At 35.5% G+C, this 25,152-nt stretch overlaps 5 protein-coding genes across 15 annotated transcripts; 1 reads left to right on the top strand and 4 right to left on the bottom strand.

Moving 5' to 3' along the window:
* Positions 1 to 468: 468 nt before the first annotated feature.
* On the bottom strand, positions 469 to 5,420 carry LOC140990582 (hypothetical protein At1g04090-like). Of its 3 annotated transcripts, XM_073460350.1 has the most exons (3): positions 5,301 to 5,420; positions 4,671 to 5,066; positions 469 to 2,322 (listed from the first exon to the last, which is right to left on the bottom strand). In XM_073460350.1, the coding sequence occupies exons 2-3, from the start codon at positions 4,726 to 4,728 to the stop codon at positions 716 to 718; spliced, it is 1,665 nt and encodes a 554-aa protein (XP_073316451.1). In that variant the 5' UTR covers positions 4,729 to 5,066; positions 5,301 to 5,420; the 3' UTR covers positions 469 to 715. The 3 variants fall into 3 exon arrangements, with proteins under 3 accessions (XP_073316451.1, XP_073316457.1, XP_073316443.1); XM_073460356.1 differs by lacking the exons at positions 4,671 to 5,066; positions 5,301 to 5,420 and adding an exon at positions 2,521 to 3,737; XM_073460342.1 differs by lacking the exons at positions 4,671 to 5,066; positions 5,301 to 5,420 and adding an exon at positions 3,348 to 3,737 and having other exon boundaries at positions 470 to 2,322.
* A 98-nt stretch (positions 5,421 to 5,518) lies between these two features.
* LOC140990600 (uncharacterized) lies at positions 5,519 to 6,204 on the bottom strand. Its single transcript, XM_073460370.1, has one exon. It carries the CDS (start codon positions 6,135 to 6,137, stop codon positions 5,583 to 5,585), a length of 555 nt encoding a protein of 184 aa, XP_073316471.1. The 5' UTR covers positions 6,138 to 6,204; the 3' UTR covers positions 5,519 to 5,582.
* Positions 6,205 to 10,611: 4,407 nt separating this feature from the next.
* On the bottom strand, positions 10,612 to 11,529 carry LOC140970621 (uncharacterized). Its single transcript, XM_073432438.1, has one exon. The coding sequence runs from the start codon at positions 11,447 to 11,449 to the stop codon at positions 10,907 to 10,909; it is 543 nt and encodes a 180-aa protein (XP_073288539.1). The 5' UTR covers positions 11,450 to 11,529; the 3' UTR covers positions 10,612 to 10,906.
* A 1,350-nt stretch (positions 11,530 to 12,879) lies between these two features.
* LOC140990543 (pre-mRNA-processing factor 39-1-like) lies at positions 12,880 to 20,925 on the bottom strand. Of its 8 annotated transcripts, none has more exons than XM_073460278.1 (15): positions 20,804 to 20,925; positions 20,042 to 20,292; positions 19,791 to 19,925; positions 18,915 to 19,030; positions 18,453 to 18,682; positions 17,662 to 17,829; positions 16,676 to 17,039; positions 16,064 to 16,207; positions 15,701 to 15,853; positions 15,509 to 15,625; positions 15,055 to 15,135; positions 14,738 to 14,887; positions 13,686 to 13,976; positions 13,415 to 13,510; positions 12,880 to 13,182 (listed from the first exon to the last, which is right to left on the bottom strand). In XM_073460278.1, exons 2-15 carry the CDS (start codon positions 20,274 to 20,276, stop codon positions 13,096 to 13,098), a joined length of 2,367 nt encoding a protein of 788 aa, XP_073316379.1. In that variant the 5' UTR covers positions 20,277 to 20,292; positions 20,804 to 20,925; the 3' UTR covers positions 12,880 to 13,095. The 8 variants fall into 8 exon arrangements, with proteins under 8 accessions (XP_073316379.1, XP_073316395.1, XP_073316406.1 ...); XM_073460294.1 differs by having other exon boundaries at positions 13,418 to 13,510; XM_073460305.1 differs by having other exon boundaries at positions 18,915 to 19,018.
* A 1,312-nt stretch (positions 20,926 to 22,237) lies between these two features.
* LOC140990533 (large ribosomal subunit protein uL14) lies at positions 22,238 to 24,294 on the top strand. 2 transcript variants are annotated; one of them, XM_073460260.1, is made up of 4 exons: positions 22,239 to 22,390; positions 22,495 to 22,779; positions 23,540 to 23,581; positions 23,985 to 24,294. In XM_073460260.1, exons 1-4 carry the CDS (start codon positions 22,378 to 22,380, stop codon positions 24,065 to 24,067), a joined length of 423 nt encoding a protein of 140 aa, XP_073316361.1. In that variant the 5' UTR covers positions 22,239 to 22,377; the 3' UTR covers positions 24,068 to 24,294. The 2 variants fall into 2 exon arrangements, with proteins under 2 accessions (XP_073316369.1, XP_073316361.1); XM_073460268.1 differs by lacking the exons at positions 23,540 to 23,581; positions 23,985 to 24,294 and adding an exon at positions 23,084 to 23,163 and having other exon boundaries at positions 22,238 to 22,390.
* The last annotated feature ends 858 nt before the right edge of the window (positions 24,295 to 25,152 follow it).

The raw sequence follows: 25,152 nt of genomic DNA, 5'->3' as shown, positions 1-25,152 counted from the left end.
ACTTCAAAAATCTCTTCGTTTCCATTTAATTATTATTTCCGTTGCAAATCATTTATTACAGTTACATTATTAACTTTGAGTTTATAATTTTGAACTTCAAATTTGTTCTTACTAAAAATTATTAAAATGACTGGATATGCTATGGAACAGTGATGAATAATTAATAATGTGTTTAGTTTAACTGATTAATATTGAGATTAAAGTTATGAATTATTAACAAATTATTTACGTATGTACCTTTCAATAATTAATAATTATATTATATTTTAGTTTACATAATCAAAAATGTTATTTTGGTTGGGAAAAAATTTCACGTATTTTACTTATGTATCTTTGCAATTTGACATTGTCGTCACAAAACTATATCTTGTTTGGGATATTTAGTTATCTAATTTCGATCAACTTTTTATTAGCATATTTTCATATATTTTCCTTTAAGAATTAGATAGAACTAAAGAGACGAGGATGCAAGATCAAACTAGGAACCCATAGCTAATGGTAACTTGATTATGATCTCAGAATATTATCACGAACCGTACCAATTTTCGATAATAAATCGACTACTTTCATGGCTATAAACACATCCTTGTGGAGGAGCTACAAGATTTAATTCTCATTTGATTACACACTATTTACAAATAAATTGCTATCGCTTTGATTTCGACTATCAGCTCTTGTCAAAACTCAGACACAGATAAATGATGAGTATCAGAGGCTAACATCTTTCATCTCCAATCCAATTGTTCTTCTCCTTTGGCCCTGTGGGGCCTTCCTCTCCATACAACTCCAATGGTAACTTGTTAAAGATGCTCTCCACAGAATATCGAACCGTGACAGGCAATATTTTGATGATTTTCTCCAGCTCGGTTCTCGAATCATAGACAATGGTTGGGCCCCACTCTCTCATATATTGTAGCCAAAATGGTTCCTTGACCACTTCATCTCCGAGATATTCGGCCGCAATAATTTCATAATCCTTGCTTGAATCGATGTAATGATTACTGAAAGCAGCATCATTCCTCAATCCAATCCCAAGTTTTGTTGAACCCTGCATATGGTTTCCCGGATGAGGAAAGCTAGCATGGCCACTTTTTGATGAATAAATGATGGCTTTGTTTCCCTCAATGAACTCCAAATCGGAGGCGTCCACCCATTTTCCACCACTATGTTGTGAAAAATAGATGCTCCAAAGTTCTCCAGTGAAGTTGCTTATTCGAAGAGTGAAGTGTTCCCAGTCACCTACATGCTGCCCAATCTTGCTAAGAGCTACATTCATCATCCCCAACTTCAGTGTGGCTGGTCCATTGAAGGGACAAAAAACCCACATCACAATATCTGTGAAAGTCCCGCCTAAAGCCGGTTTTACATGTATGTAAAGTTTTGCACTTTCCAGGTTCCCATGCTTGACATTCTCTCTCAGAGTATCAGAAGTAAAATCTATCCAATACTTCCCATCATTTGTCTCTCCACAGGGAAGATTGGAACCTTCAATATCAATGGCTTCACCCCCAGAGTTATGGCTACTGAACAACAGTGCTCCATTTCTGAAGAACCATGAAACAGAAGATGGCAGATACACCTCATCAGGATGGAAGAAGACTGTGGGACCATAGTGCCGGACAAGAGAGTGAATATGATCGATATCCGGCATCGCATGTAGACTCGGATCTAAATTTTTCAAGCACGCGATATTTAATTCTTCTTCTAGACTCCTGTAGCTACTGCAGTAAAAAGTACCCACAGACACGCCTCTCCCGTATATTCCCCGATGAAGAGGTCTCATGCTCAAAACTACAAATGGTGCTTTCGAAAACTTAGAGTGGGTGTTGATTATCAAGCGATAAGCTTCACACCCATCCGTTAAGTCAGCACGAACACATTTGACCTCCTCCAAATCTGGCTTCTCTGACTTGTTGGTCACCAAAAAGCCTAATGCTTTATAACCCTCAGGCGGTTGGGGTAACCAGAAGTATCCACGTCCATTAGAGTCATCATAATTTCCACCCACAGAACACCACATCAATGAATAATCCACGGGATTCAAAAGCGGAGGCAAATAGTACGAATTAAGACTGCTACTGCCATGTAATTCAATCTTAGCTGCTACACGAGCTACAAGGACAAACCCTCTTAGAGGCCTGTCATTTGATTGGCAGTAGTGACCAAGACAGAAAAATCCATCTGGCAAATAAATTGGTTTATAGAAGCTAACACCTTGTTTTCCATCCAAAGACATATTGCAACTCCATATATACTCAAACTTTGTTATTTGGCAAACTTCTAATTCTCCTAATTTAATCATTGCTGCGCCAAATCCGGAACCTGCATATTCAAATACTAATTACCACTAAGGAATAAGAGAAGGCTATATAGTAAGGCCAAAGTAAAATGATCCGTAATAGCGATGCAATCCAAAAAGAGTATCACTTCCAATGAAACAATAGATTACATAAAGATGTTAGGCTGAAAAGTAATGTGAAACTGATGCATTATGCCAACCAGAAAATAAGCTCATCATACTTTGGTCTGGAAAAAAAACATGTCACGGCTCGGCTCAAGATAGATTGTGTAAGAATGATTCCTCCAGTATTTGTTCACTAAACCATGACCAGATGATACTCCGTTCTGAAGAAACAGAAACACATGAAGGAGACCTTTTGTTCTAGAAAAGTACCCTTCATGTTGGAACAAGTATTTCGTTCAGAGGGGAGGAAATTATGACACGAGAAGGAAATTTTTCGTTGTTTAGAAAGCATGAGAATATATAGAATTCATGATACTAATTCCTGAAACAAGTTTTCAATCCACAATAATTCGAAAAAGAACCAAAAGAATAATACTTCACACAATCAAATATAATATTTCAAGAAGTACATAAATTACAGGAGGAAAAAACAGGGTGAGTTCCAACAATGTGCTCCTAAAACTTCCACATAAAGCCATTTACATTATATGGTGTCGAAAATCCTAGAAAAAGGAACTATTTTTATGGGCAAAACCTGATAAAAAAAATTTCGTTAATTTATAATAACTAACTCTGACCATTGATAAAATCCAGAGACACAACAAAAGGTGCCAGCGTAACAACAAACCACGAACATAAAAATCAGAACCAAATAATGAAGAATCCTTCACTTTTAACCCAACATGATCGGGCACCCAATTAATCTAAAAACACCCAAAGAACGCTAAAAGGGCACACTTATTTTCGATACATTAGCAAAAACGAACAATTAAAAAACCAATACGAAGCCAAGAAAAACACATGCATGAATCCGTCTCTCACACCCATACAATAAAAAACAATTGAGCCGAGAAAAACACAATTCAAAACCACAATTTCATGCCTTGGGACCATTCGGGAACCGGACCAGGCAGTGCGAAAGTTTCTGGCTCCGGTCGTTTGTAATCGGCGCCTCTGCTCCAATATAAGCATTGGCATCCCAGCATCTTGTCACCAGCCCAACTTTTCTTCGTCAAATTCCCGAAAATTAAACAACAAAACGAACTACTATTGAATATTACAAGGATTTTGATAATTTACAGCTTCAAATTCCGCAGTAGTAGAAGAGGTGCGTATATTCTTCCTCCATTAGTCCGCGTCTCATTCAGTCATTCATTGCAATTTGCAGGACATAAAACAAAATGAACAAGTTAAAGCAGAGGAGAGGATTAAATAACTTTTGATGCGTACCCAAGTCGGATCCGACCCATATATCCCGTCCCAGTCACATTTTTTTTTTTGACACCAAAACAGCAAATAATTGTTTTTTAAAAAAATACAAGGGGTCGGGGAAACCCCCTTTTATCATGAAATTTCAACTTTTTTTATCTTGATAAATATTATGATGATTCAATTTATCCTATTATTATTATTATTTAGTTTAAGGATAGGTCTCTTGTGAGACGATCTCACGAATCTTTATATGTGAGACGTGTCAACAATACCGATATTCACAATAAAAAAATAATACTTTTAGAATAAAAAATAATATTTTTCATAGATGACCCAAATAACACAAGTTTTTGACTTAGTTTTAAATCCTAATAATATTGATAATATATGAAATATTTTACTGTTAATAGTAATGTTAAAATTTTCAAAATTTAAAAAAATAGTAATGATAAGAATAGATAATAATATTACCAAATTTAGGAATGAACAAAATTTCAATTATAAAGAAATGAACGATAAGACCGTTTAATTCCGAATTCTGGTTAAATTAATTCGGTTTGTACAAATTAACCAAATTTTGGCTTTGAAGCACTAAAAAATTAAATAGTTTGGAGTGGGGAATCACATTATCTAATGACGTTCAGATATGAAAAAAACTGTCACAAAGAATAACTCAACGGAGGTGGTGCCAATGCAGTCATGTGCATATGTAGTGTATTTCAACTCTTTGCAACCTTTGTAGAATCCTAAATTTATGATGACATGGCAACCTTTGCAGTCTCCTAAATTTATGACAACACTCGGTTTTTGCTTCTACCAACAAGATGTAACTATGAAACAGAATATCATACAACACAAAAGAGCACATCAAACAAACAGACACCTCCCAACTGAAAGAGTTTCGTCTGACCTTTAATTTAAGAGCAAACGATACAACAAATATACACGACATGAGACCTGCCAGCCTTTCCCAAATGTAGAACCAACTCCATACCTTCAGAACTGAGTAGCATTATCAGCAAGCTAAGCTCCATACATCCAGTGACTTCCATGCACAAGACATGCCGTATCCAGCATTCAGGATGATTGGCGCATGGTATTACACATCTTTCCTGTAGCTAAATCACAAATGCAAAAGACATACCGTATCCAGTATTCAAGATAATTGACATATCTTTCTTATAGCTCGACAATTCAAGCGTGCAGACTAAATTACAAAGCAACAAATTCATATTCAACGTCTTGAAAACCAAAGGAATAAACATGTATTGCAGAGAAATGCACGAGTAATATTGACTAGTTGGAGCCACAGGCCCTCAAACGCAAAAAGAGGGAGAGGGACCTTAGCTTCTTTCCTCGCAAATAGATGGTTAGGAAGACAAGGACACACCTACACATGGATTTCAACAAGAATACGTTGTCATACAATTTGATAATGAATCCAGAACTTTGACACGCAGTTTGATGCACTAAGCCTTACAGATAGAAAATAAAAGGCTCACGCTTTAGACCAATTCCAATAACGCACACGACACTGTAGATAATCTATTCACTGTAATTTGTACTTGGAGCAACTCAAGCTACATGGCAAGCTGAAAAATCTGAAACTAATAAACTTGGATACCTTATTGAATTCATCCACCCACCAACAAAATCAAGAAAGTTACGCGAATGTTCAAGCTCTGCAACATTTAGATAGATAAATGTTATAAAAACCAATTATCTTGGAATTAAACTCTTTAGCTCACATATGAATAACTTTTAAGTATAATCCAGAGTTGACATTGGTAGTAATCCTCACTCAATTATTAGTGCCGGAAGTTAAAAAAGGAAAGAACGGGAAAATCAGAATCAAATGTTGAATTTCATATCTATCTTGATTAGCAGATGAATTCCAATCCCAGAATCACGATTTCACAAAGATCTCTAGCTGTGATTTGTTTTCCTGATCTATGACATCAAGAAACACAGGATCAACGATCACGTGACTGTCCACGTGCACCTTGAACTTGTGGTTCCACCACATCACCTTCGCGGCGCCTTTAATGTCCACCGTGGAGTCCAGCACCATCTCCCGTTGACCCACGTCGAGTAGGAACTTCTTGCCGTGTTGAGCCAGCTGGAGGCCGCTCAGACGAGCTGGGAGGCGGAGCAGCTGGCAGGAGCGAGGCGGCTGCGAGCCGGCCTGGATGGGAGCCGAGCCGAGGAGGGAGCCGGCGTAGAATATGGACATGGTGGTGTCGGAGTATTTGATGGAGACGACGTTGGGGTTGGTGACGTGAATGGTGAGGATGGTCTCGGCGTCGAGGACTGGGAAATTGAGCTTGAAGGAGGTGAGATCGATGGAGATGAGGTGGAAAGTGGGGTCGCGAGGCTTCGCCGTCATTGCCAGCGCGGCGACGGCGGCGGCAGTCGCCCCCACCAGTGCGGAGCCCCAGCAGAACTTCTTCTCTTTGGCCATGGAACTGGTGACGCGTTGGTGAAGTGTGGATTGGGTTTTTTGTACGAGTTAGGAGTGATGTCTGAAACAGAACATTTTTATATTGCTCACGCTTAAACCCGGATCCGAAGTCAATAAGCCGGTTAAACGGTTCAACGGGTTTATCCGGAATTGTGACCGACATCGTCGACCCGAGGGTATGACTATTTTTTTTAAAAAAATTTTTTTAAAATGAATGACCAAGATCGATTGATCAAGTGATTGTCGAAGATCTATCGTGACTGTTGTAGACCCGACGGGTTAACGTTCTTTTTTTTAAAAAAAAATCATTTTAAATCAACTATCACGATTTTGTGGTCGTTTATTATCAACGGCCACGATGACGTGGCTGTTGTGCAATGATCGGCTCGTCTGCTCGGAATCGAACCAGCGGGCCGACCATTGCACTTTTTTTTTGTCCGAAAATTTGTCCATAAATAAGTCCCACTCCTTTCATATTTTTCACACAATTTTCTTTCAATATCTAATTCTCAGTTGTTTATTGATTATCAAAATATCAAGTTTCGATTATTGATTTATTGTCACTTTTTGATTTATTTTCATAATTATTTCAATTTTATTTTATACAAATGGATGGAGCCGGATCAAGTTGTAGTGGTGACAAAAGAAAGGGAAAGGGTGTCATGCCACCCGAGTTTGAGTATCGTGATTTCCATTCATTCAATGTCGATGACTGTGATCTTGATTTTTACGGCGAGGAACATCAAGAAAGTGAACAAATATTCAACAAACACATCATTATCAAAGTCAATAAAGTACGAGCAATATGATGTACCTAAAAGTAAAATTTGAGCCGTGACTCGCCTGACATCTTATATCACCAAACTTTTCGAAAACGTGACGCTTTTATCTGGTGATAAGCAAGCCAAATGTAAATGTTGTTATGGAACTTTGACGTGACACGGAGAAAAAAATCATCCGGTGGAAATTGATATCGATCATTCTCAAATTCGACATTCTCTTCTTAATAGGGTAATGATTCTCAACTTTTAAAATTTGACGAATCTAAATTTAGAGAAGAGACGACTAAATTTTGTGCGGTTGAACAAATTTTTTAAACTTTTAATGATGAATTATCTTTTGAAAATTTGTTTTCTACAGGTGCAAATCCTTATATTAAATGTATCTCATGAAATACTCTCAAAGACACACTTAAAAATTAGTTGTTAATAAAAAAAAGAATTTTTTAGTTTAAATAATAAAGTTTCTTTTTGTTCAGATATTTGGAGTGGTAATTAACAAAATTGTTTATTTATGGGTAGTACGAATCATTTGATTGATAATTATTGGAATATTAAAAAAAGATTGCTTGCATATAGATGTTTTGACGAAACACTCTGCACGAAATATTTCTCAGCTTGTATTTGTTATTTTAGAAGAATATTATCTAACTTCTCAAGTTTTTCAATTTCTTTTGATAATGCTAGTACAAATAATTCTAGTATTATTGAACTTATTGAAATATGTAAATCATCACTAGATAATTTTTTCATATTAGGTGCACATGTTATATTTTAAATTTATGTGTTCAAGTTGGACTAAAATTTTATCATCACATATTCAATTAATTAGGAATACAATTCATTATTTATGGATCATCTCCAAGTTATGAAACAATGGACAATTTTTGCAAAATAAATGGTATAAGGCCTAAACGGTTTGCACGAGACGTACAACTCGTTGAAATTTAACATATAAATTGTTACAACTCGTTGAAATTTAACATATAAATTGTTATTATCGTCTTTTGAATATAAAGATTTATTATGTGTATTTTTCATCAACATGTTCAAGTTCGTGATATATATTTATTTTCAAATCATTGGAACATATGCACTAATATTTGTGAAGTTTTAAAAGTTTTTAATGATGCTAGTAACGAATTATTTGATATTTATTATCATACTTCTGATTTATTTTTAACACATTAATTTTATAACAATGCATGTATTTTTAGTAAACATACAAAATATGATGATAATGTTTTAGTTTAATGTATTTATGTCATGAAAGAAAAATAGAAAAAATATTTATTTTACAAATTCCTAAAATATTTTTGTGTTTTTATTTTAGATCATAAACTTAAATTAGAAGATTTACAAGAAATGTTAATATTATATTATGAATCTTTAGACTCTGTTACGGAAAAAGTTCCTAATATCTCGTTGATTTTGTTTCATGTTAAAACTCATTTATATGATATTTATAATGAATATAATACCAAATATGGTGGACAAATTGTTCCACGTTAAATACAATTCATTACAAGTAGTAATATTACTTCTAAACTTACTAAAGCACAAATTTTATTAAGAGTACAGACGAAATGTCCACGAGAATCATCAAGTTACGGTCTTGAGAATTATTTTAATACTACTTTGGATTTTAGTGAAACATATAAGGAAACTTTTGACATTTTGCGCTGATGGTCGCATAAAACACGAGTATATCCAATTTTGTCTATGATGACAAATGAAATTTTAGTTTTCCCCGTTTCAAATGTTGTATGTAACGACCCTTTACAGGTCCAGTGGACCGCCCATACGGCCCACTGTCCCGATCGACCTAAGACTATCCCGATCTTGGGCTTAGATCCCCTCTAGCTCAATTGGTACCAGGACTTTTGATATCAATGTACTTATCCTATAGGTCATGGGATCGAATCCTGGGGAGGCGAAAGAAAGCCCTTGGGAGGGAGGGGGATATCCTATGAGGACCCCGTACGACGCCTATGGAAAGCCCGTGCGGGGATCTAAGCCCAAGATCGGAATAGCCTTGGGTCGATCGGGGCAATGGGCCGTATGGGCGGTCCACCGGGCCCGTAAAGGGTCGTTACAATAAAAAGCGCCTTTTATTGTAACGACCATGGGCTATCCCGATCTTGGGCTCCCTCGGGGGCCTTGTCCCGTCTTGGGTTCCCACTGGGGCCTTTTCCCTCGTACCAAGTCTCTTTGAACTATGTACTTAAGCCAGGAGATCATGGGTTCGAGACTTGGGGAGGTATCACTCCACCAACCTGGTGTGGAGAGTCCTATGAGTAATGACGCATGTTGAAAGTCATAGAGGGAAAAGACCCCAGTGGGAATCCAAGACGGGACAAGGCCCCCGAGGGAGCCCAAGATCGTGATAGCCCATGGTCGTTACAATAAAAGGCGCCTTTTATTGTAACGACCCATTACAAGCCCAGTGGACCGCCCATACGGCCCACTGCCCCGATCGACCCAAGGCTATCCCGATCTTGGGCTCCCTCAAAGGGGCCTTTTCCACTGGGTCGTTACATTGTAGTGGAGCAAAATTTTAATATTATAAAAAATATATTGAATGGGAAATGTTATAGCTTAATGTCGAAAAATTTAGAAGCTTAATGTTTGTTCAATGATTGGTCAAAAGCTGCTATCCAAACACAACATATTAAAAGTGATGAAAAAGACTAAAAAAAAACCGAGAGAAGATCAGGAACAACGATGAGAGAAAATGTGAGTGAATGTGATTGAACATAATGAAATGTAATACATTTTTTATATAAAATGTTGAAAATTGAAATATAATAGATTTTTACTAAAAAATGTAATAGATTTTTGATTGAGATAATGAAATATTTGATAGAGTTTTATAAGTTTAATTGTGTAAGACCGAGCGCTTGCCGCTTTACCAAAAGTTATAGTTAGTAGTAATGGTGCAATTCAAATCTTTTAAACCGCATAGCAGCTCAAGCACCAGGTTCGATCACTCTACCAAGAGTGGACAATTATTGCACCCAACAATCTTCCTCTCAATAATTGCACTCATTGCAAGCAATGAGAATCGAACCTGTGACCTTGGCTCTGATACCAATTGTAAGACCGAGCGCTTGCCGCTNTTTTACCAAAAGCTATAGTTAGTAGTAATAGTGCAACTCAAATCTTTTAAACNAGTGCAACTCAAATTTTTAAACCGCACAGCAGCTCAAGCACCACGGTTCGATCGCTCTACCAAACATGGACAATTATTGTACCCAACAAATTGTGTGAGACTTTTTTAAAAAAAATATTTTTTTGTATTCTGTAAGTGTGTTTTTTTAAAAGTATTGTTCTAAAATATAAAAGAATCGAACCGGATCCGAAACCGACTGTTAACTGGACCCGAATCTGGATCCAACCGCCAATTCCATGGCCCAGACAATAACCGACCACGGGCGAACCGGTAAAGGGTCGGGTTTTATCCAGCCCGTGACCAGGTCTACAGTTACGCTATTGCTACCCAAACGGTCTCATTTACATTTTTTTATTTTTTTATAATTTTATCCTTACTCATCTTCAAAATACAGTGAAACGAAAGGGTTTCTCAAAGTACAAGTATCCAACGTAAAATTCGAACTCGAACATAAGACCCTGATTCCATAATATCCATATCTGAATATCTACGAGTTCCCATTCAGAGTATTATAGTCCTGAAATGTTCAAATTAAATATATAAATTTATTTTTCCTTTATCGGCAAACATCAACATCTTGAGGACAATATATACTCAAGTTATCGAATTCAAATTCACATGACAAACAAGTTCGATCGAACACAAATTAGGATAATGAATCCAGAATTTGAAGCACCAATAAGCAGATTCACCTTCAACAAAACCAAGATAATTTTTTCATGCTCTGCAAATTAGAAAGTAAGCCCCGAAAACAAGTGATCTTGGAATCAAACTATTTCGACTCTATATTTTTCTTTTTGGGAATCAGAATCGACAGATTAAGACCCAAAAAAGACATCTAACTGGGATTTGTTATCCTGGTCGATTACATCAAGAAACACAGGATCAACGATCACGTGACTGTCCACGTGCACCTTGAACTTGTGGTCCCACCACAGCACCTTCGCCGCTCCGCATATGTCCACCGTCGAGTCCAGAACCATCTCCCGCTTACCCACATCGGACATGAATGTCTTACCGTGTTTGGCCAGCTTGAGCCCGCTCAGCCGAGCCGGGAGGTGGAGCTGCTGGCTGGAGCGAGCCGGCTGCGAGCCGGCGTCGATGGGAGCCGAGCCGAGGAGGTTACCGTCGTAGAATATGGACATGGTGGTGTCGGAGTAGTTGATGGGTACGACGTTGGGATTGGTGACTTCAACGGTGAGAATCGCCTCGGCGTCCAGGACCGGGAACTTGAGCTTGAAGGAGGTTAGCTTGATGGAGATGAGGTTGAAAGTGGGGTCACGAGGCTTCGCAGCCATTACCAGCGCAGCCACTGCCACGGCGACGGCAGCCACTAGGGCGGAGCTCCAGCAGTTGCCCATGAAATTGAAGTTGACGATGGGGCTCCAAGTGCTTTTAAAAAAAACAAATTTCAGAGGATCGAGAAGTTCGTATTGGAAAATAAAAATGGGTTTGTCGGAGCACGTATTTATACAGTTGGATTTTAAAATATAATATTCTCCAATTAAATTGGTATAATATAAATAAGTAAATATAGATTTTATATTATTTTAGTTAGGCAAGGAAAAATTTACACGGATTCCCCCACCATTCTATAACATTCTATGGTTACGTGCACGGGATGACTAGGTTTGAAGAATATGAAAAACAAATCAAATAATTTTATGCTTGATATTAATTTTATATTATAATTTATTTGATTTATATTCAAATAAAATTATATTATCACGATAAAAAATAATGAAAAGTCATACTATAATTTGAAATAATCATATTTAAATAAAAATCATATCTTAATTATAAAAATTAAGGAAATATTAAATTATAATTTGAAATAAACTAACTATAATCTGAGTTAATATAAATTAAATTTTGAGTGTTTGGAGTGTTTTATAAAATTACAATAATATTCTTAACTTACATCACATTTGTCTTTTTTAATTATTTAAATTTTGGTACTCATATCATCAATAATATATTTATATAATTATTATTAATTTTTGAATATTATATATCAAAATTAATTGATTTTTTTATAAAATAAATTTTGGAAAATTTATATAAGAAATGCACAAATTATGTAAAAGAAATCTGGAAATGTAAATTATAAAAAAATAAATTTTAAAATATAAAATGTAATATGATTTTGAATTTTATATATTTCATTTGAAAATCTTAAAAACTCACATATAAATAAAATTTAATATTTTAAAAAATATCCAAAAATATTTATAAAAATTGAAAATAATTGTGAAATATGATAAATATTTAAAGATTTAAATATCAAATTATAACTTTAAATCATTAAAACATAAAAAAAACATCTCAATTTTATTATGTATCTCGATGCATTAATTTTTTATGTAAAAAATTTATGATCTAACTTCAGTTTAGACCCTTGTATGAAATCCTGATTCCGCTTCTGTCAAAAACCGAAGCCAACCCGCTAAATCAACAGGTAAATATCATTTGAAGTTTTAATTAAATAATTTAGAATATAACATAAAATTGTACTCATCTTTGAAATGATGAAATGCAAAACTAAAATTATTGCATCTCAATGAGATGGAAATATTTTTGGAAAATACAAGACAAAAATGATAAAATGATTTATCAATTTTTAAAATAACTATGCGTGTCCGTGTATATAATCACTAAATATACACAAATTATGATGGAAATATATCTTTTGAAATCTAAAAATGAACTGCCAATCCTCGAAAATTGGCTCTGCATCTCAACATCTAAAAAGGAAAGGACATTCATCAAGAGCATTAAATCACACGACAAAAATACAAATTTGAAATCACAAACATGACTTCATTAAATCATGAATTTAACTCATTGCTCATATTCATCTTTGCAAGCGATCTATCCTTAGCACCAGCAACAGTTTCACGACACCAACTATATTGTTCAGCGTGCAAACAGAAAACTCAAGGTACTACATCTAACAAAAGGCGTAGAGCTCGAATAAGAAACAGAGCAAAACTTTCGCCCTTCGTCCTCAATAGTAAGTGCCGTAATATGTGGGAGGACCCGCAGCCGGCTGTTGGGCTGCAGGCAATGTTGCAGTTGCCGTCTGTGCATATGTCTGCAGCAATTAATAGATTGGAGTTTGTCATTTCCAGAAAACGAATGTGACTGAATAAAATTATGTGAAAAGCACTGGAAAAGTTGGTGGTGTAAGGTGTATAAAAGGCCAATAGAGGAACGGGAATCTCTTTCTATGCAGAGATGTGATTATTTTTCCAAATACTGTTCATCAGAGAATCCATAACAGAGAAATAGGATACAAATGACAGAAGAAGACCCCAACTTTTCACTACCTGTGTTGGATAAGTTGGAGGATATGTTCCATATGCAGCACTTTGGGATGTAGGTATTTGTGGATGCGTGTAACTAGTTCCATAAGCACCACCCTAGAAAACCAAAACAGGTATTAGTAGGTTCTTTGACATGCTTCTCAAAACTTTGATGTTGCTCAAGAAAAGAAGACCACAAAATTGTAGTAAACGCAAACTGCAATGATTGTCATGGAAAATGATAAGTTTTAGTAAAAAAATTTCCAGCGACAAATTTCCATGATCGAGAAACCTGTTGTGGATAGCCAGGAGTCCACTGTTGTGCCTGAGCTTGCGAGGCTTGAGGCCAAGCCTGAGGATGTACACCATAACCTGTTGCCCACTGATTCGGTGTGCTGGTATAAGCTCCCACCACTGAAGATGGTGAAATAAGTGATTTGGCTATTTTAGTTTTGTCTGAGAATAAATAATCCTCTGCATAGCGCTTCTTCGACTCAGCTACGCTCTTATGGGGCAAAAACAGTTTTGCATGTCGATCATCAGCCTTCTTTATGGATTGTGCATCTCCAAAAAGATCCAAGAACTGCAAAAAGTAATGTTCACACATAAGCTAAGCCCTTTCTGCGTCAGCATAATGGGAAAAGTATTCGTATCACCAAAGTCATCAACATCATACATGAAAATATAGAGGTCGGGGCATGGTACAAATAATGAACATAATTGAGTAAAAGGGCAAACTCCAGCCAGCATTCTGCTGCATTTCTCATCAAATTCTTCATTATCAATATGCAAGTAATTCAAATATATAATTTAAGGAAAATTACCTAAAACCCCCAAAAAAAATTCCATCCAAAAAACCATAGCAATAAAAGTTTTCTGACTCTCCTTAAAAACTCATTTATATATATATTTTTTAATATAAAAAAGCCCAATTGCCAAATCTTAACTAATTTTTCTCTAAATATCCTATAATTATTTGACAATAAACTATCAACCCTACTTCTATCCACTATTAATATATTATTACATATACATTGATTTTTAATAGATAAATCTAACTTACAGTTTTCATGAGAAAATTGTTGGATAGATCCAACTTTTATTTGATTACTTTTTTCATATAACTCAAACATTGTTAGTTGTATAATTTAGTTTCATAAAAATTTATATTATGTGTATTATATTAATAAATATACAGTTAAAAACATATTTTTGTTATATTCTTGTTTTTAAATTCAGTTAGGGGCAATTTGGAAAATGATTGACAAAATTTGATAAATTGAGTTGTTTGAATATGGAAATATTTTTATCAGGTTTTTAAGTAATGTCCCCATTATTTATTACCTCCAAGAAAATGCTTGACAGCTCCTCTCTTTCCCCAACACTTGCAACACTAGGGTTGGTGGGACTCTGCACTATGAATTTATCAACCAAGGAATCCAAGTAATCGACTCGCTTCGGAAGTGTCTGGATTGATTCCAAGTGGATCATTGCCTGCAATATTTCGACATTGAAAGAAGATGAGAATTCCAAACTGGAATAAACAGGTTTCTTATATATGTACAATTACATGCAGTTATTTGATCAATTTGGAGAGAAAAGGCAATAAGGGAAGAAATAATGGAGTAGCAAAATGAACGAAAGCCAGAAAAAGGGAGAACCTCCAGAAGGGGCTTTGACAATTGTGCAATCTCCAACCCTTGATCAAGAATTTCCCTAGCCTTATCCACTTTGCCACAAACCTTCCAAAAAATTCAAATGCATTTGAGGAGTCACTTTACAAGACCAAGACCAATAAATACGTAATTTGTCGTTTACCACTTTAACAACAATCAAATTCACAAACAACAGGCCCAACCAGAGGATACTTCAGATTGTCATAAAAACAGCAGAGTCAAAACTCAAACTGTGTTACTTAGAGAAACACCATTTTCCCAATTTTAGCAACCAACCCAATTTTAGCAACCAATAAAAGAAACTAGTACACATCCAAAAATCCCAAAAACTGATTCCTCAAACACAAGAACCGGCATAACTTAAAGCAGATCAGAATCCAAGTTTATTCTTAAAAAACTAGCTGTCTAGCAGAAAACAATTAAAAAATATATAACATACCAGGAACATAAACCGTGAGTACTGAGCAAATAACAAAGGTAAAGTCTGCGAGTGTTCCTTTCCTTTTTCGATTGCAATTGCCTGTTCATACAAGGAACAAGCATCTTCTAGGTTTCCCTGCGAAATAGTTACAAATAACAAATATAGCTTCAGATAAAAATAAATAAATAAATAATAGTCACACAATCTTACAAGGCGGTGCTCCATGTTAGCATGCTTAATTATTGCTTCTAGAAGCCCAGGTGAAATCCCAGTGTGCACAAGTTGATACGCAGCTCGAGCTCCAGATATGTCACCATGTTTTTCTCTAAATCGCGCAGCAAAAAGATGGATCTCCGGTTGCCTCTGCTACAGGCAAAACATAATTTAAGCAAAAAACGAGAGAAGGAATCATTCTTCCAAGCAACTGGCTGCTCGAGACATGAAATACCAATTCACCATTTGAACATTCTTAGAGATTCACCATCATATCTTACAATTTGAAGCACAAGTAATGTTGATAGCATGGAGCCGGATATAAAGAAAGTATGAATATGCTGTAATTAAACTGCATACCTTCACGAACACCTGAGTAGCACGAGCAAGGGCATTATCAGAAAGCTCCATGCTGCCAATAGCTTCCATGCACAAAACATACCGTATCCAGTATCCAGGATAATTGGCACATGCTATAAGACATCTTTCATATAGCTTGAAAATCTGAACACACGAATAAAATTGGAAATCAACTTATTCAAATTCAACGTCACGTAAACGAAAATAATAAACAAGTACTATAGAGAAATGCACTGAGTAATATTGAGTCCTTGGAGTGGGAGGCCCTCAAATACGAAAGAGGGACCCTCTTTGCCTGACAGATAGATGGTTAAGAAGATAAGAACACACCTGCATGCATAACATAGAATTTTAACACAAATATATTGTCGTACAATGTATCATGAATCCAGAATTTTGACTCGCAGTTTGAAGTACTAAGCCTTACAGATAGCAAAGGAAGGCTCATGCTTTAGATCAAGTTCAACATCCAATTAATGAGATGCTTCTCCAACAAATTATCCAATAAAGCACACGAAACGGCAGATATTACTTCACTGTAAGTCAATTTATAATAAGGGCAACTCAAGCTACATGCAAGCAAAAAATTCTGAAAAAGCCAAACTTGGATACCTTATTGAAATCATCTCCGCCTTCGACAAAATCAAGATAGTTATGCCAATTTTCAAGCTCCGCAACATTTAGGGGCCGTACATGAAAGTAGGGCCTCCTAATTGCAGTTTCGAAACCAATGATTTTAGAATCAAACTCCTTAGCCCTCTTATATATCTCTTCCCTAATGGCAATGTACTTCTCCAACTCCTCGGCATCTTTTAAGCTTGTGTTAAGAGGCTTAAAAGACTGTTCTGAAGCACCAGCGGGCACCTCTCCCTCGTTTTCCTGACCACGAGTTTCTGAATTCGTAGAAGCTGTGGCAGCAGCTTCCTCGGCTGTTCTCAACTCTGACAGAGGCCTATTGGCAACCAACTCTTTAAAACTGTAATATCACAAGCTAAAATTATTGGCATGATTGTAATAAAGCAAAACATTCGTTCGGAAAATGTGTCATCACCAGCAAAACTATTTGACAAAGAAACAATCTGTTTTCAGATAAAATTAAATGGAATGCCGTCGGCTGAAATGGAACACAGGTACGAATATTTTCCAAAAAAATGACTTCAAAATATGATTCACAACAACCACTTGCCATTCTTCTCAATCTTGGTAGATATAAAGAATGGGCCACTGATAAGGCTCGGTAGAAAAGATGTTTACAGGGGCCAGAATGACCCAATGAAAGGAACTTAGAACACAGATCAAAATAATAAACCGAGCCAACAAAGTTACACCTCACCTCTTAACGAAATTACACCACCCCATAAATTAACCGGCACAATCACCCTCTTTCCCAACATCCTGCCATACTCCTTAATCCACCAAATATCATTGCATATAACAAATACTGCTTCAAATCTCACATTTTAACCATAGACAGGGTATCATGTTACACAGTCAAAACTCAAAAGTAAAATGAACAAGTGATAACATAGTCAAGACTGATTATGTTTAAGAAATATGAGTTTAGAGAAGAAAGCAAGACCAGAAATTTAAAATAATACCCTTCAAAATAGCGATCCAGCTGCTGATTTGGAATTTCCAACACCCGTGTGTATAATGTGGCAACTCGAGGCCAATCTTGTTGAGAAATTTCGTACTCAATGAATTTGTCCCAAAGAGGAAAGCATAAATAATCACTTCCAACATATTCTAAAGCTCTTTCAAATAACCTGGAACACCAACAGAAAACAAAGGAGTTGTGTTATTCCATAAAGATGCAGGTTAATCCATGATTGGCCACATAAGTGTCTAAGAGGAATGGTGTTGCGGGGGTGATAATTCATTCAAAGAGCACTTGACAATTCTGAACTAAGGATAAATGACACCGCATTTACCTTCCTCAAAAGAATCTTACACAGCTCGTCAAGACTCAAGGGAGAAGTCATGAAGGCCATCTTAGCCTTAATGGGGACCATCTTCCTGGCAGCAATTGTATATCGATGCACCTCATGTGCCATGGACAAAAACAGCAAAAATTCACGGAGAAAAAAATGACTACGGCTGAGCCCTAATGAGAAGTATAGCTGAAGGGGTGATGAGGTCATGTCACAAGTAAAAGGAAAAAAATCGGATAGCACTTAAAAGTAGCCTCCGAGTCAAGGGTTAACACAAGTAGTTGTTTATCCAAAGGGCATTTTCAACAAACCTTTAAATCTTACACTTCAATAATGGCTGTTGTGTACAACTGAAACCACGTTAGAAAGCAATATATAGTCACTTCAACAACAAAACATCAAGGAATCATGGATAACCACTTATGCTCAACGCGAGTAAACTGATTCCTGGAAATTACCTTCTGATAGCATCAGGATCTCCATAAGTGCCAATTGCAAATACACAATAATGCAACCACATGTCAACAGAGTAGGTTACGCTTTGAACAGCTCGTTCATAAACCTCTGCAACTTTGTCCATTGAGCTTAGACGTGCCTCATGATCAGCATACTTCTTCCAATAACCATAGCAGAGTGGAAATTCCGCTAAAAAGGCATCATAAACTTTTTGAATCTTCAAAATCTCTCCCTAGAAATTAAATTAAGTCATGGACAAGTTCGATTGTCTTAAAATAGCTGGAAAAGTAGAAAAAAAGCATAAAAAAGGAGCCCCTCGAGTATTATTGAGAGGCAGTCATATAAAAGACAAATATCATATTCATAGAGAAATTTTGTCAGTTCGATTCTTATTCAAATAAATAGCTAAGGTAAGGGAAAAAACGAGCATCGAGAAAACATAAACTCTAGCCCATCAGTCATACCTCTGATATTCTCTCTGTCTCTTCTATTAGGGAAGTCCAAGCATTGAAGTCCAAGGAATTAGCCGTCACAATGCTCCACGATCTTTCTTCTTCTGCACTTAGACCTGGCATAAATTCTTTAACATCATAAGCAACAAGTTCATTAGAAAGAAAAACAATGAATTTTTTTAATACTATGGCATTCTTGGCGCTAACGCTGTGAATTACAAGGAAATAGTTTGAAAATCATAAAGTACATTATCATAAGTAAACATGATTGTTCCACATGCATTAATTGAAAAGAATCACCAAAGTTCCAAAATCATGTGGAAATTGTAACAAACAATCAACATCAGTTTTGATTATCATAGGGTTTATGTTAAGAAAATGCATATTACTTTTTCAATCACAAAGTCACCTTCACGCTGTATTGTGAAGTGACCAAAAAAATGTCATAACCTATACGAGGCAACAAAAAAATTCAGTAAAGATAACGAATACATAATAGATAATAATCACAATATTATTTTTTCTCTTTTAGGATACTAGTACAGTATAAGTTCAATAACTGATGCAGTTCAATCATTTCATTCTACTATAATTTGCAACAGAAAGTGATATTTCCAATTTATCAATGCTAATCCTTAATGCAATCATTGGTATCTAAGTAGAATTCACATTTACTAACTTCCAATGTTGTTTCAAGTTACAAAGGACACGTAATGCACGACCTGATAAGTTATGGTGTCTTTCGAAGCTGTGATTTAAATTTCGGCGAAGGTGAGAAATAGTGAGGGAAACCATATACTACTTCCTTAGTGCCAACAACCAGCAGCCAAAACCTCGTGTGAGTTAATCGATCAAAATTAAAAGACAACATCGACAAAGAATAGATACCATAACCACCTAGAGGTTGATGCAACAAAGCAGATCCAATACCAGCAGTTGAGTTAATCCCATTTTCCATGACATAAACTTTTGCCGCCTCTTCTGCTCCATGAAGACCATTAATAGAAGAAACATAGCCAGCAGCTTGAGTTGAGTCCAGAAAAGAATTTGCAAGACAAAAAAAAGTTAATTAGCGTCAACGGTCATTAACTTAATGACTTCCTGCTCAAAACTATTATAAGCTGTAGCTTTTTCATTACCAACATCCAAATCGGAACCATGAGCCACTAAATTAGCTTCATTTGGAGGGATGGACGAATCAAGTTTGTCTTCCGTATAAGGTAGATTGTCTGGAACATTCATGTTTTCAGTAATTTGAACAGTGGAACCATCAGTATCAGGTGCAGAAGTGGTTTCACTTGGATCATGGTTATCTGTAGAAGAATAACCAGCGACAGCAGATGTCTGTGCCACCACAAACTCGCCGTCCCCCATAATAAAAACAACTAGCCTACCAAGAAGTAGATAAACATCCAGGAAAAAAAAACAGTCAGGAAAAATATAGAAACTATGACTTAGCACCAACATAGTTCTGATAGTATTGTGTTGGTAATAGCAGAAATAAGAACATGGTGCAAAAGTAAATAGCTAGAAACAAGTTCACAACACCATGCTCTGAGTCCACATCAATCCTACATACCACGAAATATATTAAGTTATTCTAGCCTAAATACTGAATGCTGATATTTCCATGGAAGCATACAAATCGCTATCAACAAGCAGAATCCAATGAAATTCGGTAGTTTTCATACGATAAACATGTAATATTCAAACATCAAGTGTATAATATGGCTGTCCAGCATAGCAAGCTATGAAAAGGTCCCCAATTCCAATAGAAAACCCAATACGACTTTCCAAAAAGGCTTAATCGGAGAACCCTCTCAGTGACTAAATAATAATCCCGAAATAAAAAGCAACAGATATGAATAAAGAAGTGATTCCATAAAGCAGACTAAAACAACCTGAAATCGCGATTGAAGCAGTCCCCGAATCACCAAACTTTCGTGAGGTAAATCCTTCTGTTTTCGTGAACAAGTGTTTAGTGTGAAAGAGGGACAAAATGGAAAATTAGGGCTCGGATTTTACTTTCTATTTATTATTTTAATTTTAATATTAATATTAATAATCATACCCTGATCACNTAGAGGTTGTTTTCTCTTCATACCTAGCTAATGGAATTTTTATTTTTGTTTCAATAAAATAATACTATATATTAAATCATGTTAGATATCATTGGATAAAATAAACACTGCAATAAGAAAAAAAAAATTACTATTTTTAAATGTGTAGATTTGACATATAAATGGATAAATTTGGAGTGCCTTTGACATGTATTTATTTCATTAACTTTTAGAAATATTTATTAACTGTTTATTTAACGAATACTTTTACATGCTTCCGCAAAATATGAAATTTAGTACACAGTAATTATCTAAATCAAATATTTTAAAAAATATTAATGTCAAATAATGTGCGAGTGACAAAACATACGACAAATTGTGAAAATATAGCATATCATCACATTTAAATCTAATTTGAATAAAGTATTGAAGCATTTTTTTGTTTTTTGTTTTTCAAAATGCACAGGAGAATCCACTTCTGCCTATATATGAATAATAATTCATGTTACTGCTGGTTAGAGTGAACAATATGCATACAAATAATATTCTCCCTTGATATAAATTCTTCATATGATCTGAAATAGCAATACTAATTCACTGAACAATCATCAATAGGTATTTACGAAGTGTTTAGAAGAGATCTCAGGAAGCACTTTTTGTATCTAGTCGGATGGAAGTTGATTTGAGCTATTTGTGAATGTTTACTTCCGCTTCAACTTTTGTAATTTTTAACAAAAAAACTAAAAGCAATATTGACATGTTTTTTTTTTGCTGTTTCTGTTTTTTTTGTTGATGATTTAAAGTTATAAATTGATATTTGTATTATTAAAAATATTTTCATATTTCAAAATTGCTCTTAATTTGTATAAATATCTTTGGAGATTTTGTAAAATGTTAAATTTTATTTATATATCGATTTTTAAGAGTTTCGAATGTAACTTAATGTGCCAAGAAATTGCTTAATCGAAAAACCCTCTCAGTGACTAAATAATAATGTCGGCAAATTCTTCTTTTCTCTGCTCTGTGAAGAGGTGTTATCAAAGTTATTTTACAAATTTATCTGTATTTCGTGAGGGACAAAAATGGAAGTCAGAGTTCGGATTTTACTCTATTTATTATTTTAATTAATTTATCAATTTTAATAATCAATTAAATGACGACGGGCGCAAGAAGCTCGTCACATGGGTATGTTTAATGGGCTACATGAAATGAATCAAGACCAAATATCAACATGAATAATACATATTATAATGGGCCCAATGTTTCTAAGCCCATTTAACCGTCAACCCACGAGTCTGCAACTCCAATACCCTAGACAATAAAATACTCCTCTATAAAACCATAGCAGCGTAATTCGCTGCTGTTCGGCTCTTGTTTCCTTTTCTCCTCCGCGAAGAGGGGCGAAAGCAGGCAAAATGTCGAAGCGAGGTACTATTCTACCGATCTAGAGCTGCAGTGAATCTTTTTTCTCTCTCTATAGTATTCGATTTTATCGTGGATTTAGTGTAATGTCCAGTTTCTGTGTGCCGCAGGACGCGGAGGGTCGGCGGGTAACAAGTTCAGGATGTCACTTGGTCTGCCCGTGGCGGCGACGGTGAACTGCGCCGACAACACTGGGGCTAAGAATCTGTACATCATTTCCGTGAAGGGGATTAAGGGTCGCCTCAACAGGCTACCCTCTGCGTGCGTCGGTGATATGGTTATGGCTACGGTCAAGAAGGGTAAGCCGGATCTTCGGAAGAAGGTGATGCCTGCTGTCATTGTTCGCCAACGCAAGCCGTGGCGCCGAAAGGATGGCGTCTTCATGTACTTTGAAGGTTCGAGTTACCTTTGATTCGTAATTCGTTTGTTTGCGGCTTTGTTATTGGTTATTGGTTATTCTTGGAAGAAGCTCGTTTGGATAGCTTGTATGGATACAATATGGGTATAAGCGATTTTTTTCCTTTTAAACAGCATCTGTTGATATTCATGTAATTGGAAATATGTGAACCCATTTTCTGTTTATATAATTACCTACGGACATGATTTTTCTGATGCCATTTTCTTGATGTTGCTGTTTTATCGCAAATGAAAACCATTAAGTTGTAATGTAGATAATGTTACTTGCCATTCTTGTGGCAGATGTAGATGGGAAATCTCTCATAAATTTTACTACTCTTAACTTGGAACATCTCACTTTCCCATGAAATTCCTTGCTCAGGTCTATTCATTTCCTTTCTTCCTAGGATACTTTCAGTTCGATGTTCTTTGGTTTCTGGTCGATGTTGAGCATTTACTGTTAGATAGATGTTCTAATGACCCGTAGTAGGTTTGTCATAATAATTGGCATATAAAGCATTCCTTTTTTGGAAGTGTGTATTATTTTGCTATCAACTGCACATGCTCGTTGTTCTTAGTTAGCTTGGTGCTTCAGCGTGTGCTTTCTTCTGTTGTAATTGCAGATGTATTGTGCTGTGCTTATTGTCTGTGCTTTGAATCTATTTTTTATTGATCTGTGTGCGAGAACAGATTGATTTTGCAAGGATTGATAGTGCTTATTATGTGTTTTTGCTAACATGACTTTCTCTGAAAATGCAGATAATGCAGGTGTCATTGTCAATCCCAAAGGCGAAATGAAAGGTAATAAATAGTTCTTCCTGTTGTGTACGCCATATGATAATAGTTGATCTTGTGCTACACATAAACATCATGTTTGTGACTATATTGAAGGATTCAAGAAATTTTTAAATAACTCGAGCTTCACATTTTATTCAAATGTCCTTTAATTCTGATAGAATCAAGTACTAAACATGTTATATTTACGGGTAATTTGTACCTAGATAAGCTTTTGAAACTGAAAATTTTAAAAAAAAGATCACTTGAGAAAGTAGTTGGGCCCGAGACGTTAAATCCAAACTCAACTTGGAGTAGATCAAAATTGATATGAAGTATATAGCCTTGACTGAGCCATGCATTCCTAGTTTATACGCATTGCTGAATAGCCGGTAAAACTTTCTTCTATAAACTTATTCTCCTTTTGCAGGGTCTGCTATCACTGGTCCGATTGGAAAGGAGTGTGCTGACCTGTGGCCTCGTATTGCCAGTGCTGCCAATGCCATTGTTTAAAAGTAGAAGTTACGGAAGTGGGGTTTTAAATTTCTCGTGCTTTGAAATTTTAAACCAACGTTTGTGATTTTGGGTTGTTTTCTTATAACATTTTTTAATTATCCGTAGCGGTTGGCATGTTAAGGTACTGGAAAGTCTTGATCTTTTGCCATTCCTTTTTCTCAGTTAAATTCTTGATCTGTTTTTAGAGTTCACAGTTTATGATTGAGAGGTATTTTCTTGCAGCAGCACGCGGGTAAAATTCATTTCATTTCCCGATGTTTGAAAGCAGTGTTATATCATCCATGATCTTTTCATTTAGTTCATTGTCATCCTTTTATCTCATTCTGGTTAAACATCCGGCCAATTAACTCTATTTTTTTTTATTTTTGTTTACTTAAATATTCTTTTTTATTTACTAATAATTATTTCCAATGTTTACTTAAAAAAACTGAATTTTATTATTGCAAATTCAATTATTTTTTTTTGTCAATTTATACAAATTCCAACTAGTATAATTAAATTAAAATCATATGGACTATCACATTCATGAGAAAATAATGAATGAAATTTTTTAAAAAATTGAATTATAAATCGCACAAAACTCAATTGTTAATTACGTTCCAAATTAGTAAAACAATAAAATATAAAATATAGTGGTAAAATATTTGAATAATGATTTAGCCAACTATTAAACGAGTTATACATAAATTGCCAACATAATGAAATGATAAAATGAACTGCATAATAATCATATAATTAGTGAAATAATTGTGTGAGATACACAAAAAGGGGACCTCTGGTTAAGCTGCATAATAATCAATTACTGGGCATTTTAATTTCATTAACTTGTTTTAATTATTTATGAGACAAAATTAGTAATATGACCTTGTTTTGGTTGGATTTTTGACATGAGGAGCGAGGTGACATTGAATTAGTAATTCGAAATCGATTTTAAATGTAAGTGATCTGTTTATGTTGTACCACTGTTTCACCGTACGAGCCCAAGTTTGTACGAAATTGCTGATACGTGACTGCTATAAATTGGTGGTGGTGTTGTCCATCGAGAAATTGCCTTCAAAAGTTGGTTTGGAAAATGGTTACGG

Source organism: Primulina huaijiensis, chromosome 1, assembly GCF_012295235.1.
Source record: "Primulina huaijiensis isolate GDHJ02 chromosome 1, ASM1229523v2, whole genome shotgun sequence".
NCBI classification, from domain to species: domain Eukaryota; kingdom Viridiplantae; phylum Streptophyta; class Magnoliopsida; order Lamiales; family Gesneriaceae; genus Primulina; species Primulina huaijiensis.
The sequence above is the reverse complement of the archived record's forward strand: the minus strand, read 5'-3'. Positions and strand labels throughout refer to the sequence as shown.

What these genes read in the sequence shown, in the direction of transcription:
- LOC140990600 (XM_073460370.1), bottom strand. Translation starts at nt 6,137, where the DNA reads ATGGCCAAAGAGAAGAAGTTCTGCTGGGGCTCCGCACTGGTGGGGGCG.
- LOC140970621 (XM_073432438.1), bottom strand. Translation starts at nt 11,449, where the DNA reads ATGGGCAACTGCTGGAGCTCCGCCCTAGTGGCTGCCGTCGCCGTGGCA.
- LOC140990582 (XM_073460342.1), bottom strand. Translation starts at nt 3,450, where the DNA reads ATGCTGGGATGCCAATGCTTATATTGGAGCAGAGGCGCCGATTACAAA. An exon ending in GGTTCCCGAATGGTCCCAAG is followed by an intron (nt 2,323 to 3,347) that starts GCATGAAATTGT and finishes TTGAATATGCAG; the next exon opens with GTTCCGGATTTGGCGCAGCA.
- LOC140990543 (XM_073460278.1), bottom strand. Translation starts at nt 20,276, where the DNA reads ATGGGGGACGGCGAGTTTGTGGTGGCACAGACATCTGCTGTCGCTGGT. An exon ending in CTAACATGGAGCACCGCCTT is followed by an intron (nt 15,626 to 15,700) that starts GTAAGATTGTGT and finishes ACTATTTCGCAG; the next exon opens with GGAAACCTAGAAGATGCTTG. An exon ending in CAACTTATCCAACACAGGTA is followed by an intron (nt 13,183 to 13,414) that starts GTGAAAAGTTGG and finishes TAATTGCTGCAG; the next exon opens with ACATATGCACAGACGGCAAC.
- LOC140990533 (XM_073460260.1), top strand. An exon ending in CGTCTTCATGTACTTTGAAG is followed by an intron (nt 22,780 to 23,539) that starts GTTCGAGTTACC and finishes CTGAAAATGCAG; the next exon opens with ATAATGCAGGTGTCATTGTC. An exon ending in TCCCAAAGGCGAAATGAAAG is followed by an intron (nt 23,582 to 23,984) that starts GTAATAAATAGT and finishes CTCCTTTTGCAG; the next exon opens with GGTCTGCTATCACTGGTCCG.